Consider the following 17,398-nt stretch of genomic DNA (forward strand, 5'->3'; position numbering starts at 1 on the left):
TTCCTACGTTGCTCAAAGAACCTATCGTACTTCTTGACCTCCTCTGCGATTCTCTTGAACAAGTTGATGCTCATCCGAAAACGACGACGAAAATAGCTCTCTCAAAATGTGGCATTCTCTGCAAAATAGCTACGTATCAGCTTCTCGTGTCCTTCTATCCTATCCCGGTCCATTTTTTGTCGACCAAGAACAAAACCACCATGCTTCGGCCTCTTCCTTGCGCGCATAGCCCTAGCATTTCCATCTCTTCTACAGCAGCTCAGAACTGGTCACACGGGTATCGCCCGAGCTCATCCTACCTCAAGGGGAATTGACATAGACCGGGCCCATGACGCCTCACATCGGTGGTGAAGATAACCTCCACCACCACTGTAGCTTCTCATGCTTTGCCACTGCGCCGGTAGAATTTCCTGTAAACACATGCCTAACCGCTCGGAAACCCTCCTAGCCGCCGGCGTGGCTGATGTGCCTTCTCGCCGCCCCACCCTGCCCACCTCCTCCATCCAATCACCCCCACATCTCCCTCTAAACCTTCCCTACAAGAAACCTCAATCCTAACCCAGTCGGCCACCCGAGATTAAGAAGAAGAGGCTCACCATTGCACACATACCCCACCGTAGCCTAAGGCCTAAGTATATGCATCGCGGGCGACTCCGCGGCCAGCGTTGTCGTCCCCATCTCTGGTGAGGTCCATGTAATGCTTACATTTTTGCACCAGTAAAAAATAGTTGGCTTGTACCGTGCCCAGGCTTCAATAAATTTTTGGATCCGTCACTGCCTATGAACACACATACGCACACCCTACCCCTATGAGCACTTTCGGAGGACTGAGCCGACGGATTCGATCTTGAAAGTAATGAAGTTACCACATGCGCCTCGCTGTCGACGAAAACGTCTTCTCCCACTGAATGAATATTCTGCCTTTTGGGAAACAACGATGTCAAACCTAGGGTTGGAATTTTGGTGGACTGGGGGTACAACCACTTGTAGAAAAATGGCCTTCCGTCCAGCCCCATTAGTCGCCAAAATATAGGAACCGCGACTAATGGGGTCTTTAGTCGCGGTTCTGGTGGCGAACCGCGACTAAAGAGCTGGGCCCAGCGCGCTCGCTGGCCAGCTGGTGGACGGGATGGGCTTTAGTCGCGGTTGGCCAGGCCAACCGCGACTAAAGGTCCTCAGGCCTGGCCCGAAGGCCTTTAGTCACGGTTGGCCAGGCCAACCGGGACTAAAGGCCCATCCCTATAAAAGGGCCTCACCTCACAGCACTTAGCCATTTGGTGCCACTTCTCTTCACAAGCTTCACAAGGGGGTGTAGGTTTGCTTTTGGTTCCTCCTTATGCACACAAGGTGTTTGATAAAAATGCCCCAAGAGCATGAAACAAACATGATATGAAGTGTTGGAGCCACACTTGAGCTTCCTTATTTATTTTTTCCTCCTCGATCGCGGTTAGCAACTTGAACCTTTCATGCATGTGTCATTGATAAAATATGCATGTGTGTAGTTCATTGTTTAATTTATATTGTTTGTAGCTAGTTAGTTTAACAAATGCATGATGGTTAATTATATATTTTATATTATAATAATGCAGATGAATCGGCAATGGATGTACGGTAACCGACTCTCCGGCGAGTTCACTACGGGTTTGAAAGATTTCCTCGTAGTGGCTAATGCGAACAAGCAGGGGGGTTTTGTTATCTGTCCATCTGTTAACTGTAAGAATCAGAAGGGTTACTCTTCCTCAAGAGATGTTCACATGCACCTGCTTCGGCACGGTTTCATGCCAAGCTATAATTGTTGGACCAAGCATGGAGAAAGAGGGGTTATAATGGAAGAAGATGAAGAAGGGGATGATTTCATCGATGAAAGCTATCTTGCTCATTTCGGTGATACTTTCATGGAGGATGCTGAAGGTGAAGGGGAAGGTGAAGAAGAGGCACGTGATGAGCCCGTTGATGATCTTGGTCGGACCATTGCTGATGCACGGAGACGCTGCGAAACTGAAAAGGAGAGGGAGAATTTGGATCGCATGTTAGAGGATCACAGAAAGGCGCCAGACTCGGATGCGATGATGGTCTGAAAAAGCTGGGCTGCACACTGGATTTGCTGAAATGGAAGGCACAGGCAGGTGTAGCTGACTCGGCATTTGAAAACTTGCTGAAAATGTTGAAGAATATGTTTCCAAAGAATAACGAGTTGCCCGCCAGTATGTACGAAGCAAAGAAGGTTGTCTGCCCTCTAGGTTTAGAGGTTCTGAAGATACATGCATGCATCAACGACTGCATCCTCTACCGCGGTGAATACGAGAATTTGAATGAATGCCCGGTATGCACTGCATTGCGTTATAAGATCAGAGGCAATGACCCTGGTGACGATGTTGAGGGCCAGAAACCCAGGAAGAGGGTTCCCGCCAAGGTGATATGGTATGCTCCTATAATACCACGGTTGAAACGTCTGTTCAGGAACAAAGAGCATGCCAAGTTGTTGCGATGGCACAAAGAGGACCGTAAGTCGGATGGGGAGTTGAGACACCCCGCAGATGGAACGCAATGGAGAAAGATCGATAGAGAGTTCAAAGATTTTGCAGCTGACGCAAGGAACATAAGATTTGGTCTAAGTACAGATGGCATGAATCCTTTTGGCGAGCAGAGCTCCAGCCATAGCACCTGGCCCGTGACTCTATGCATCTACAACCTTCCTCCTTGGTTGTGCATGAAGCGGAAGTTCATTATGATGCCAGTGCTCATCCAAGGTCCGAAGCAACCCGGCAACGACATCGATGTGTACCTAAGGCCATTAGTTGATGAACTTTTACAGCTGTGGGGCAGACCTGGTGTCCGTGTGTGGGATGAGCACAAAGAAGAGGAATTTGACCTACGAGCGTTGCTTTTCGTAACCATCAACGATTGGCCTGCTCTTAGTAACCTTTCGGGACTGTCAAATAAGGGATACAATGCATGCACGCACTGCTTACATGAGACTGAAAGTGTACATTTGCCAAATTGTAAGAAGAACGTGTACCTTGGGCATCGTCGATTTCTTCCGAAAATTCATCCAGTAAGAAAGAAAGGTAAGCATTACAACGGCAAGGCAGATCACCGGCCGAAGCACTGCGGAGCATCGGTGCTGAGGTATTTGATATGGTCAAGGATTTGAAAGTCATCTTTGGAAAGGGTCCTGGCGGACAATCAGTTCCGAAGGGAGCTGACGGGCACGCAACCATGTGGAAGAAGAAATCTATATTCTGGGAGCTAGAATATTGGAAAGTCCTAGAAGTCCGCTCTGCAATCGACGTGATGCACGTTACGAAGAATATTTGCGTGAACCTCCTAACCTTCTTGGGCGTGTATGGGAAGACAAATGATACAAAGGAAGCACGGCAGGACCAGCAACGTTTGAAAGACCCTGATAACCGGCATCCGGAATGGTTTCAAGGTCGTGCCAGCTACGCTCTGACCAAAGAAGAGAAGGTCATCTTTTTTGAATGCCTGAGCAGTATGAAGGTCCCGTCTGGATTCTCGTCCAATATAAAGGGAATAATAAACATGGCGGAGAAAAAGTTCCAAAACCTGAAGTCTCACGACTGCCACGTGATTATGACGCAATTGCTTCCGGTTGCTTTGAGGGGGCTCCTGTCGGAAAATGTTCGAGTAGCCATTGTGAAGCTATGTGCATTCCTCAATGCAATCTCTCAGAAGGTAATCAATCCAGAAGTTCTACCACGGTTACAGAACGATGTGGTCCAATGTCTTGTCAGTTTCGAGTTGGTGTTCCCGCCATCTTTCTTCAACATTATGACGCACCTCCTGGTTCACCTAGTCGAAGAGATTTCCATTCTCGGTCCTGTATTTCTACACAATATGTTCCCCTTCGAGAGGTTCGTGGGAATATTAAAGAAATATGTTCGTAACCGTGCTAGGCCAGAAGGAAGCATCACCAAGGGCTATGGAAATGAGGAGGTAATTGAGTTTTGTGTTGACTTTGTTCCTGACCTTAAGCCGATTGGTCTTCCTCGATCGCGACACGAGGGGAGACTAAGTGGAAAAGCCACGATCGGAAGGAAACCAACGATATGTATGGACGGCCATTCTCTGACTGAAGCACACCACACAGTTCTGACCAATTCCAGCTTGGTGGCTCCGTACTTTGAGAAACACAAGAATATTTTACGCTCGGACAACCCGGGGAAGCCTGAATCCTGGATTAGGAAGGCCCACATGGAGACTTTCGGCAGTTGGTTGAGAAAACATTTAATGAATGACAATAAGGTTGTAGATCAGCTGTACATGTTGGCCAAGACACCATCTTCGACTATAACGACTTTCCAAGGGTACGAGATAAATGGGAATACATTTTACACGATCGCCCAAGATAAAAAGAGCACCAACCAAAACAGTGGTGTCCGCTTTGATGCAGCAACCGAGAATGGGCAAAAGGTCACATATTATGGTTACATAGAGGAGATATGGGAACTTGACTATGGACCCTCCTTTAAGGTCCCTTTGTTCCGGTGCAAATGGTTCAAGCTAACAGGAGGTGGGGTAAAGGTGGACCAGCAATACGGAATGACAATGGTGGATTTCAACAATCTTGGTTACCTTGACGAACCATTCGTCCTAGCGAAAGATGTCGCTCAGGTTTTCTATGTGAAGGACATGAGTAGCAAACCGAGGAAACGGAAAGATAAGAAAACGATCAGTACATCATGCGATGATCCAAAGCGCCACATTGTTCTTTCAGGGAAAAGAAACATCGTGGGAGTGGAGGACAAGACAGACATGTCAGAAGATTATAATATGTTTGGTGAAATTTCGCCCTTCAAAGTGAACACCGACCCAAGCATTAAGTTAAATGATGAGGATGCTCCATGGATACGGCCCAATCGTAAGCAAGCAGGGACACAAGGGAAGAAATGATGTGTAATAATTTATTGTACCAAACTTTGTTGAATGGATCATGTGAATTATATTATCCGTGATGTGTTCTGGTGTCCATTTTCGAATGATTCGATTGATTCGAGATAGCACTGATGATACATGAAATTTGGAGTGATTTAGTCATACTCCTGCCTAGGCGTATAATATGCATACTCGTAGTCTTCATAGTCGCCGCCGTTGTACTGGTAGTCGTCGCCTTCCAAGTTGCCGACGTCGTCGTCGCTGCTGTCGTCGCTGTCGTCGGGCGGCGCTCGTGGCTCGAACTGAGGGTAGCGCAGGCGGGGGATATCGCCGGCCGTGATGTAGTCCATGATGCTCTGCAGAGTCCGGCCGTACCACCATAGCCGACGGCCGGCCTCGTGGAAGTTTCCAGGAGGCAGACCGTCCTCCTCATACCTGGCGAGCGCCCTCTCACGCCGATTGATGAAGAAGGCGTCCCAAGTATGCTGGTTATCGGGATGCCAGCGGGGATTCATCCGCTGCTCCGGCGTGAGGTCGAGGTAGTAGTGGTTCGTGATGGCCGCCCGGCACGCAGTACCCTGAGGGACGGGAGGGACCGGCACGCCGCCGACACTTAGGCTCCAGCCGGCAGGGACGCGGTAGCCCGGTGGGCAAGGGTAGTTCGAGGCGCAAAGCTCCTCCACCTGCTGGTAGGTTAGAGTGGGTGTGGTGGAAGCCATGAGAGAGTGATGAGAGATTGTAGAGGTGTGATAATGCTGGCCAAGCCGGGCTACCTATATGTAGTGACAAATGGCGGGAAAAATGGGAGCGGGAAGACAGGAGGCGGGAAGAAAGAGGCGGGAAGAAAGTGGCGGGAAGAAAGTGGCGGGAAGAAAGAATTTTTTGATATATTATTTTTCTGAATTTTTTGATATATTATTTGTATTTTTAAGAATTTGAATTGAATTAGTTTTATTTTTCTGATTTTTTTATATATTATTTGTATTTTTAAGAATTTGAATTGAATTAGTTTTATTTTTCTGATTTTTTTGATATATTATTTGTATTTTTAAGAATTTGAATTGAATTAGTTTTATTTTTCTGATTTTTTTGATATATTATTTATATTTTTAAGAATTTGAATTGAATTAGTTTTATTTTTATGAATTTTTTGATATATTATTTGTATTTTTAAAATTTTGAATTGAATTAGTTTTATTTTTATTGATATATTTCTGAAAAAGAAAAGAAATTTGAAAAATAGCTTTAGTCGCGGTTGGCCTCACCAACCGCGACTAAAGGGCATTTTTCCGCGGGAAACTAAAACGCGGCGAAAATACCCTTTAGTCGCGGTTGGGGTCGCCAACCGCGACTAAAATACCCTTTAGTCGCGGTTGGGGTCCCCAACCGCGACTAAAGGTCCCTCCCTATAAATACCTGCGCGCCGCGCCGTGCGGTTCACTTCGTCTTCATCCTCGCACGCGCGCAATCCTCCTCTTCGACCCGTCGCCGTCGAGCTGCCGCGCGCGCGCTCGACGTCTCGCCGCGCCGCCCGTGACCGCCGCCGTCGCCGCGCCCTCCTCTTCTCTGTCGCCCGTAAGTCTCGCCGCGCCGCCGCCCTGCATCCCAAAAACGATCCCGGCCGCCGTCCGCCGCGACCGCCGCCGCGCCCGTACGCGCGTGTGCTGCCGCCGCACCCGTGACCGCCGGCGCGCCCGCACCGCCGTGACCGCCGCCGCGCCGCGCTCTCCTCTCGTGCCACCGTGATCGCGCCGCCGGCGCGCACGCACCGCCGCCGCACCGGGCGCCGTGACCGCCGCGCGCCGCCGCGCGCCCTTGACAGAGAGGGGAGAAAGAGATCAGAGGAGGGCGACGTCGTACAGATCGAGGCCGGGGGCCCTTTTTTTTTTGTTCTTCTTAATTAACAAAAAGAAGTGTATAACAAAAAAGAAGTGTATAAAATTAACAAAAAAAACAATTTTTAAAATTTGCAAGTTTTAGAAAATATATATTGTTTAAGAGACATAATTTAATGCAATGTGTATAAAATGCAAGGACATACACATTATCCTTCATTTTAAGAGACATTCTCCCTCGACGCGCCTAAGGTATTCACATGAAGTTTTTCCATAAAAATGTAAGAATGTGAACAAAGAATACTCACGGTGCAAATTGGATGAACACAATGAGAGCATAAAACTAAAGACAAAGTAATTAACCAAACAACTTTCTGCAAATGAATGGAATATCATTATCTTGGTCTTTATGACAGATAGTAAAAAATAATCTCCATAATGATAACCGGAGGAAGTCACCTGTCGGGGCTTATTGGTATTCGAATACTATGAGGGTATTTAAGTGGCCAAAAATAAATATCATGATTTCAGCCAGGTTATCCTACCATGCCATGCATTAGATAAGAATATTACATGTGCATATGTAGGTATTAGTTCCTACCATGCCATGCCACCGGTCTCTCGGTCACGCGGGCACCGCCACCGCCCTTTCGCCACCGCCACCGGTCTCTCGGTCACGCGCTCACTGCGTCCCCCCTCTCGCCTCCCTCGTCGCCCTCTCTCTTTATATGTAGAAGAGATGTGATAATGCATATACACAATTAATTTGTTTTTACTACATGTTTTCAGGACTGACATATGGCGGACGATAGAGCTGACCCGATTATGGACAACTATGATCCGGACGCTGAAGACCATATGTTCGGCATCATAAAAGGCGATATTCTATATGTGCCGACCGGACAAGAAGAAGATGATATCTCTTCTTATCTGAACCTTGACGGTGAAGATGAAGGGCGCCGTCAGCAAGATGATGCCGAAGAAACGTCGATAAACGACGATCTTCAATTGGAAGTACCAACCACCTCCGGCGCCGAGGTATATATATACATTGAGCCTCTCGTGATACAAACTAACTGATTTGAATAAATATGTGTGTACTAACGTGCGCGACTCTCTTTCTTATTTTAGCCCTCGGCCGGATCATCGAAACAATCGAGTACGTCGTCAAAGCGTGGCGCAACCAAGACGCTGAAACAAGGAGAAATATATACCATCGAGGTTGTCGACAGTGCAACCGGCAAGCCGCTGGAGCCCGAGAAGAACGCCACCAAGTTTATCAACCAATGCGGAGCCGTTGTTAGAGACAACGTCTCGATCACCGTCCAGGAGTGGAATGAGCCAAAGAAGGCACGTCTTGGTTTCACTTTTGTCGAGAAGAGAACAAAAAAAGATTGCTTGCAAAAGCTTATGGAACATGTCGTCCTACCTTCGAAATACCACAAATTCGATGAGGAGGGTAACAAGATTGAGGAAAACAAGAAGAGGAGGAAGCTACTCAAACAGTTCGCTCTTCAAAAGATGGCCAATGCATTCCGGAAATTCAAGCAAAATCTAGCCCGTGACTATGTCAACCAGAACAAGACTCCGGATTTCAAAGGACAATATGAGAAACTGAAACATGATTGGCCAGAATTTGTGAAGCAAAAGAAATCGGAGCAGTTCCTTCAACTATCGAAAAAAATAAGGAAAATGCGGCTAAGAAGGAGTACAATCATATTATGGGGCCAGGAGGGTATCGCCTTTGGGAGCCTAGGTGGGAGAAGATGGAGAACGAGCTGAGGGCGCGAGGAATCCGTCCAGGTACGGAGGGATGGGACCCAAGGGCCAAAAGCTGGTGGTACGGGCATGGGGGATCGCTGAACCCGGAGACAGGGGAGTGTGTTTACCGGGGCAAAATAATTAAACCCACCGAAAAGCTTATTGAGGCAATGAGGGATGCTCAAGAGGGGAAGATCAAGTTCAACAGAGAGAACGACGCGCTGACAAAAGCCCTCGGGAATCCTGAACATGGAGGACGTGTACGAGGCATGGGGCCCATTCCGTGGAAAATAGGGTTCCCCCAGAACGATGACCCGTACGGTCACAGAAGCCGTAAGAGAAAGATGGATCGGGATGCAGATGTTGTGGCGCAGTTGGTATCGGAAATGGATGTGATGAAGAAAACCGTGAGTGTACTAGTAGCCGAAAGAGATGCAGCTCGGGCGCAGCATGAAGATCATCCAATGGATCTCGGAAGCTAGCAGCAGAGAAGAAGCAGCGTGGCTTCCACGGAGGCCCCACCGGCTGGTGCACCGACGATCGAAATTACTGCACCGGAGCCTCTGGTGGTCGAAATTACTGCACCGGAGCCTCCTCGCTACCCCGTGGACGATATAAAGGAGATGAAAGAATGTCATCTGTATTATCCTATCGGGAACATGTCCATGAAGGTAGCCATCGGCAGTGCTTTACCATGTTTACCTGGAGCACTCCACCACAACAACCCCATTCAAGATGGCTATGCTCGTGTCACGGTGGAGGACATAGTCCAAGGGTTTGAGGACCTGGACATTGACATTGCTACACCTGAAGGGGCGAGAAGACTTGGAGATGTCAAGCGCCACTTCATTCTATGGCAAAAGAAGTTTATCAAGTTTCCAGGCGAGGCGCCAACAAGTCCACCCCCCTACGGTGGTGGTGGTGGCGGTGGCGGTGGCGGTGGTGGTGGTGGTGCTTCACCTACACCTCCTTCACGTCAGCCGACGCCGCCCCCAATTCACCTCCGGCGGGTAAGCAGACGCCGCCCCCCAGTCCTCGTCTGGCGGGTGATCAGACGCCGCCCCCCAATCCACCTCCGGCGAAGAAGCAGAAGCAGTCCTGGGTTATTAACCCGGACCCTTATGTACCTAGAACCACAAAGATACCAGAGCCATCACTGAAGCCTCTCCCCACAAGGCCTTGGGAACGTAGTGCCGAAGAAGTCGACGCACACGCGGCTGCTGATTATGAGAAATGGAAGGCGGACTGCAAGAAGAAAAGAGAGGGCGAGCCCAAGCAAGTATTTTCTGACAAGGAAAAGAGCTGGGCTAAGTCATTTTTGAACACACCGTCCCAAGCCGCGAAGAATCTGCCTGACGACTATGCACGTGAACTTCGTAGGCAAGCACTCGCGTTCAAGAGGAACCAAGAGTTGGCGGAGAAGCAGGAGAAGAAAGCCTTGGAGGAGGCCGAGAAAAAATTAGAAAGGGGGAAAGAAGTTGCCCAGCTCGGGGAACAAAGTAAACAATCGATCGCCCCGCTCATAGTGCAAGCCGCCAGTCCGGATGCCCCCGATATCATAGCAGCTGCGGCAGCACATGGATTGACTGTAACGAGTGCTAGAGAACAAGCGGCCGACTTAGGTATCACTCTTCGTGCACTGTTAGGCCTTGATGAGGCGCCAATGAAGGACGTAGTATTTACATATGTGAAGAATGGCCCTCTCGTCGAGCCTGCGCAGGAAGAGGATCTACCTCGACAAATGAAAGGTCTGCTAAATTGGTACAAGGGTTACATAAAACTTAAAAACGCCAAAGACTATATTTATGCGGAAGTTAGATATGAGCATCACTTCAAACATTACTATATAACAATTTATCGGAGTGAATTGTTCCAGCTGTTCAATCTGTGCGAGCTCGACAAATCTATCATCAGTTGCTACGTTCTGTAAGTGATTTATTAATTTCTACCCCATCTCGTTCATTGCCTGCACTATATATATATATATATATATTGTCCTAACTATCTTGTTGTGTACGCTATTATGCAGAATGAAGAAGCGGGAAATGCGAATAAGGAACATCCATGATGTTGGGTGCATTGACCCACAAATCGTTAATTCATATGTGTTAGAACACCACCCCGCCGACGTGGATGACCTGTGGCGGTTTCTTAGAAAACAGGAACTCAAAAGTAATATTCTATTTCCTTACCATTTTGGGTGAGTGTTTCTGTCTTGAGCACATTCTCTTTTGTTTACTCCATGCATGGTATGTGGCTAATCGATGAGTTATGCATGACTGTGCATGTATCGTGTCCGCAGGTTCCACTGGATTCTGCTAGTAATTCAATTTCACACCTCCACAGTTCTCATCCACGACTCTCTGAATATGGATCCGGCGCTTTGGGCCGACATGAGAAAAATGATGCAAAAGTAATTATTTTCATTCATTTGCGCTCTATATCGATCGGCCTATTTCGTTCATTTCCTAATATCAAGTAATAACTAATTAATAACTCTCTTGTTCATTTAATTTTCTTTGCCTCGTAGGGTTTGGAGACGGTTCGTAGATCAAAAGGTCGGTGAATTCAAAAAAGAGCTACAATTTAAAAGGCAGTGTCTGGGACTGGGGATATTCAGCCACCGGGGACCAATCTATGTGGATACTATGTTTGTGAGAGGATCCGGAGATACACCAATGAGCGGGACCAGCAGTGTGAGAACAACATCAAGAGGAATAACCTCCGGAAGACGCTTAGTCCAGAAGCTCGCTTCCGACCACTTCAAGAGGAACTAGCTGGATGGTTCGCGAGGGAAGTCATCGATCCTAGAGGAGAACACTATGTAGAGGACGTAGAACTTCATATGCACTAAATTATGGATGGAAACTTGTTCAAAATTGTATATGGTCATCCGATATTGAATATATATTGTATATTCCTCTTGAATTCTTTTTTGTTCTAATTTCAAATTTGTTTGAAATTGTACATTCATATGCATGTATGTAGTACCGTAGAATATGTGAAACTCCTTCAAAATTAAAACCCAAAAGAAATAAAACAATACAAATTAAAAAGAAACCAGATTTAGGGGGAGGGGGGGCTAAACCCTAAACCCTGCGGAGGCCTTTAGTCGCGGTTGGCCAGAAGAACCGCGACTAAAGGTCCTCCGTCCTGGCGCTCGCCTGCCGCCCACGTGGACGACTAAAGGGGGGGCTTTAGTCGCGCCTAATTGGTCGCGGTTGCGCAACCGCGACTAATGGCAGTTGCGAACCGCGACTAAAGGCCATTTTTCTACCAGTGAACCATCCTCCTAAGTCCTAACCACCCAACCTCAGGCCATACCATCTTTATATTGCTATGTTTATATATACAAGTAATGTATTATGTATATCCACGACGTATATAGTCAATTAAAAAAACTACTTGTAGAGCGGAACACGCCAGGATTACGATCCGGGCTGAACCAACATCATCATGTTGGGCGTCTATATGACTATATCATATCTGCCGAACCGAACCGCTCAACTAGAAGAACCACTCCCTGGTGGACCGAGCCCGCAGGCGGTTCCTTGTCTTGTTCTTGAGTTGGACCTCGCCCAGTTACCTGGTCGGGCTGGACTTCCACTTCTATCATTGCAAATTGCAATGGATTGGCTGGACCTCCTAGAGTATAATAGCAAGGCCGCAGGGAGAGAAGCCATTCCAGCTTTCGTCCACGGATTGCTCCAGCAAACATGGGCCGTATTCCGTCCTAGACATGCTAAAAAGGTTCGGTTCTCTATTCAGCCCGTAGACGACAAGAACAACGCATGCATGGAAAATATTTAGAAGTCCGACTTGTATTTCCAATTCCTTATTTCATTTCTACGATGTGCATATTTATAATTTGGTGCTCAAATTAAGCTATCCATAAAACGGACTACGGACTAAACGAAAATTAAATTAGGAAAAATTTGTTGGCCAAACGGTATTACGATAAGGGGATGACCGATTCAATTGCAACCCACTCTTTGCCAACACGATATAAAACCACCCTAAAGTAAATCGAGCTCCAAGGGCACATACAATGATGTGGCACTAGCATTCTTTAAGATCGGCAATGTATGACTTTTTTCTTAGTTAGAGGAGAGAAATAAGCAAGAGAAAGATATATTCCTTTACTAATGGATAATCTCTTAGAAAATATAACATAAGTCTATCGTATTCATTGTACCATATTGAAGGGGGTTGTGTATGTATTTCGAAAATTTACATCTACATGAACACCCAAGATCAATATTATGTAGTTGCAATTCGATTGATATCAACTCACCGAGTAAAGCGGAAGAGCTCGATGAAGATGATGATCTGGGTGATCCCCGCGTCTAGGTTATGCAGACGAATCCTCCGGCGTAGTCCATGTGTCCAGAGGTACAATCCGCGAGGGCTACGCCGTCCAGGCCTAGGATATCACAGTGGTGTAGCCTTTTGGCGAAGGTGGAAAGAGAGAGAGAGAGAGAGAGAGAGAGATAGAGAGAGAGAGAGAGAGAGAGACGAACAACCAAAGGGCCTGGAGAAAACTCCGAGAGAAATTGCAGACCAATGAGGTAGGGGAACCTCTATTTATAGGTAGAGGAGGGGGCCATCAACTTGGGGAGGGGAGGCCGCCACCCTTTGTAGGTCGGTTCGTCTAGGGGTGGGTCGGCCCACCCTAACCCTAAAGCCTAGCCTCTAAAAGGGGGCCAGGAAAGGGGAGGATACATGGACCTTTGGAGCCTTGCCGACCCCTTGAGGGTCAAGGGGGCCTAGCTGGCCACCTTCCCCTCTCTCCTTCTTCGGAACTCTTCCCTCTCTTATTCCGATGGTCTCCGGACAATCTAGACTTCATCAGAATTAGATCTCCCCAATACAAGATATCATCATAATGATCCGAGCATAATTCCATATGTAAGGTATTTTACCCTTATCCATTATTTTGGTAACTATGACACCGTGCTAGAGTATTTGGTCTAATACATGTCTCCAAGATGATTCCCAGGTATTAGCCAAAGAGGTATAATGGTGTATCAATGGAACAAGAAGGCAATGGGAGACCCCCCACTTCGAAGAAAAATCAACAAGGGTGTTTCAGCCTCGGCTGGTCAGTGGCCTGGTCAGACCGGCCCCAGGATCGGCTCGTCCGGTCACACGCCCGGTTGGGCCGGGTGCTGGGCCGGGCGCCCCGGCGCCAACCGGCCCCCACGCCTGTGCCAGTCGGGGGATGTCCAGTAAGGTCCAAGAAGTTGTCCGGTCGGGATCCGGTCCCAGACCCGGTTTGGACCGGCCGATCCGGTCCAAGGCCCGGTCGGACCGGGTGCAGGATCGGGCGCCCCGGCACCAACCGGCCTCCATGCCTGTGCCAGCCGGACGATGTCCAGTATGCCAGTCTTTTGTTTGGTCGTTCTATTTTTTCTTTTATCTGCAGAAATTAACAAGATCGATGTCCTTCTAATATATACATGCTATATTTTTTACATGTACATAAGTTTTAAATGTCCAAACTTATGAGAACAACCAATTCTATGGTTTGCACATCCAAACAAGAACTGGAATTAGATACACCATATTATTCCAACAAGAAATTTCAAGCACATCCAAACAAAAGAATTTCAATTGGAAGTCAATTCATTTCCACCTTAGATTTGGAATTTCCAGTCCAATTCAGTTCCAGACCCAATTCACTGCATCGAAACACAGCGTTAGTCAATTTTTGGTAGAGAACCAACATGTGGTTGAATAGTTAGGGGGCAGTGGCACCTCTAGCTCACAAGGAATCAAACTCTAGGTTAGATAATTTGGTCTTATGAAAATTGAATATTCTTTCACTGGAAGGCGATGCTTCCGTACATTGCGAGACATCTGCGGTGACTTTGTCAACCTCAAGGCCCATCGAATCAGTTTTTTTTTGACTCAATCTCTTTAGGGTGCTTATAGGGTAGGGTGTGCGTGTGTGCTTCGTAGGGGTGAGTGTATTTACGCATTTATGAGTGATTATTGTGTTTCACAAAAAGAAAGTCATTTTTTGGTACTCCAGCAAAACAGTTGTGCTAATCATAGCAATGCCAACCTAACAAAATCTTCTTCTCAAAACAGAATCCACAGCTCGTGACCTCCTTGCTCTTCGTGAATATCTCCTGATATACGCCCGTCAATTAATTGCCTCGTACCTGTCTCATTTCTCACCTGCCTTTTCAGGTTGGTGGTGGCTTTAAAACCCTTCCCGTTTTGATAGAGCGATCCACGTTTTTCTGCTATACTGTCTTGGTGCAATCGCCTGAGATCTCCCTTGGCGCCTCTGATGGCGACCCCAAAATAAATGGCAGTCTATGATGGCGTGACCGCCACACGCATGACGTATTTCATACCCAGAGCGGGCCGTCAACCCATCCTATAAATAGGTCACACCGCCGCACATCTAGGCACAGACGCCGCGGAAGAAGACGCACACAGACGCAGAGCCTCGTCAGGGAAAAAGAATCAAGCAGGGCAGGGCAGATCTCGAGAGACAGGATCAAGGAGGCATTGCCCGACACCATGGCGGCAACCGGACAACGTCGGCCGTCCCTGCGCGCGGCGGCGCCCGTGCCTCTGCTGCTTCTGATGATCGTCGTTTCCTTCGGTAAGGCCATGGCTTCCTGAACACGATCTTCGTTATCTGTTATTATATATTGCCTTTTCCTGCGACCTGGCTGCTTATTCGTTTTCCTTTTCTGCTCAATCCCGAGAAGGGGGCCAGGCGGCGGCGGCGGGCGGCGCTCCGACCTGGACGACGGAGCTGCAGCAGCACGTCGCCTACTTCGACACGGACAACGACGGCATCGTCACCTACTCCGAGACAGAAGCAGGTGTGACCAAAATGGCCATCGATTTGCCCATCTTCTCCTCCGCTAGCTTTCCCTTCCTTTCTCCGCTCACCAAACGGAGAAAGTCTGGCTGTTTTTTTGCATCTATAGTTGGACATTGCTGACTTCTAATTTTGGGCTTTGTATACATGGACGGTTGCAGGGCTTCGTAGGATCGGCCTAGGAGGCATCGCGGCCACCGCGGCCGCCACTTTGATCAACGGCGTCATCGGACCCAAGACCAGACCTGTACGATCATGCTCACTCACTCCTTGCCGTCTCCGTTTCTTGCTAATGTTGACTAGGAAATTAAATAAGACGTCTCTGTTGGGGCGGTCGTCTTGGAACGGTGTTTAAGGTGTCCGGTTATGGTTAGCGTGTTACTTGCAGGGAAACCTCGGTTCATTGGTCAGTAGACAACACACACAACATGCCGTTTATGTGTTCCCACCGGCGCTTAATCCGTGTCATATCAGGGTGTTGTTAGTCTTACTTGTCAAGTTGGCATGCTTGCTATGCAGTTTCTTACACAGTAGCTCGTGTCCAGCACACCAACTTAACCTAGAATTCAGATTAGAGACTGATGGTTAATCGCCATTCACACTTGAAGTTGAGCAAATGGCGTCATCGCTTTCTCCTGCTGGCGCAAATCTTATCTTGCGTGTGCTGCTCAGATTCAGTTTGTTTGTTTGTTTGTTTCAAATAATTCAGTTAGTTTGGCCGATGTCAAAGTAGCTAGGCGCCTAACACCTCCTCGTGTGTGGTGTGCACCTGCCGACCTGGGTTTATACTGATGCAAGTGTAAAAAATCGCTTCTGAGCTAGCCAAACCGTGGTCGATCTGATATTTTGATCCGTGTCTGCCGCGTGCAGGACAACGCAACAACGTCGCACTTGGACATCTACATAGAGAACATCCAGAAGGGGATCCACGGGAGTGACACGGGCTCCTACGATGCTCAAGGAAGGTATGCATACAGACGTCCTGACCTCCTCATTTTGTACATTTTGTCGAATCATAAATGACCATCGTGGAACGCTGAATCTCTGCTATACATGATCGGCTTGGCAGGTTCGTCCAGGCCAAGTTCGACGAGATTTTCATCAAGTACGCCAAGACCGAGCCCAACGCTCTGAACCAGACGGAGCTGGAGGAGATGCGCCACGCGAACAGGGGGAGCAACGACTTCTCCGGATGGTAATTACCTATCTAGACCGCAAATCTTCAGTAGAAAGACACAATGTACCGTACTATCATTCAGGTCGAATTGCGTCGCTCTCGCCGTGCTAACATGGCCGGCTGTTGCTTGAAAATGCAGGGCGGCGTCCAAGGCGGAGTGGGACATGCTCTACAGCCTCGCCAAGGACAAGGACGGCTTCCTCCAGAAGGACACCGCGCGAGCCGTCTACGACGGGAGCCTCTTCGTTACGCTCGCACAGAAGAACGGCGGTTCGTCGGGAGGAAATTAACCAGCCATATGGTTTGGTTAATTTGTATGCATTGTGTCGTGTCGTCTCGTTGATTATGTATCTCCTGTCTATGCACAATTAAAACTGAATCTGGTTAACGCAAGATATAGAATATATGCTCCGTTGGGCATTGCCCAGAGGTCTCCGTTTGGCATGGCCGTTGCGGCTTGTTTCCTACGGTTTTTTTCCAAGAACAACAGGTCCTTTTTTTTTCTTTATCGAAAAAAACAGGTCCTTTTTTTAGCGAACCAAGGACGACCGGTAGAGAGTGACCTGCTTGGTTGCCCTGAGATATCTTCCGTTGAATCAAATGGATTAGTTTACTTAGAGGGCACAAGTGACTCGTACTGACATCGACGCACTTTTAAGCGAGCTTGCACGTTAAGGAACGAACTAGTAGAGAATGTCCGCCAAACTGCATCGATCGGCACTTCGGCAGAAATCAAAATTAGGCGCGATAAATCGAACTTTATGTTGGCAGTTCGGCGCATCAAACAGCCGCATGTTAAGTTCGGCCCATCAAAGGTTAACGAACGGCTTTCAGTTTGTGATCGTCAGTGCCGGAGCACTCCATATATAGGCAGGGTCGGGCGAT

The 17,398-nt window shown here is 47.9% G+C and overlaps 1 protein-coding gene across 1 annotated transcript; it reads left to right on the forward strand.

Moving 5' to 3' along the window:
- The first annotated feature begins 14,937 nt into the window (after positions 1–14,937).
- LOC127306228 (probable peroxygenase 5) lies at positions 14,938–16,924 on the forward strand. Its single transcript, XM_051336854.1, has 6 exons — positions 14,938–15,111; positions 15,221–15,337; positions 15,498–15,583; positions 16,207–16,301; positions 16,406–16,531; positions 16,653–16,924. Exons 1-6 carry the CDS (start codon positions 15,027–15,029, stop codon positions 16,801–16,803), a joined length of 660 nt encoding a protein of 219 aa, XP_051192814.1. The 5' UTR covers positions 14,938–15,026; the 3' UTR covers positions 16,804–16,924.
- The last annotated feature ends 474 nt before the right edge of the window (positions 16,925–17,398 follow it).

The sequence above is a fragment of the Lolium perenne genome, chromosome 6, assembly GCF_019359855.2.
Source record: "Lolium perenne isolate Kyuss_39 chromosome 6, Kyuss_2.0, whole genome shotgun sequence".
NCBI classification, from domain to species: domain Eukaryota; kingdom Viridiplantae; phylum Streptophyta; class Magnoliopsida; order Poales; family Poaceae; genus Lolium; species Lolium perenne.

Coding starts and splice junctions, on each gene's coding strand:
- LOC127306228 (XM_051336854.1), top strand. CDS start 15,027: ATGGCGGCAACCGGACAACGTCGGCCGTCCCTGCGCGCGGCGGCGCCC. Junction 16,302..16,405: donor TCCTACGATGCTCAAGGAAG/GTATGCATACAG, acceptor TCGGCTTGGCAG/GTTCGTCCAGGCCAAGTTCG. Junction 16,532..16,652: donor AGCAACGACTTCTCCGGATG/GTAATTACCTAT, acceptor TTGAAAATGCAG/GGCGGCGTCCAAGGCGGAGT.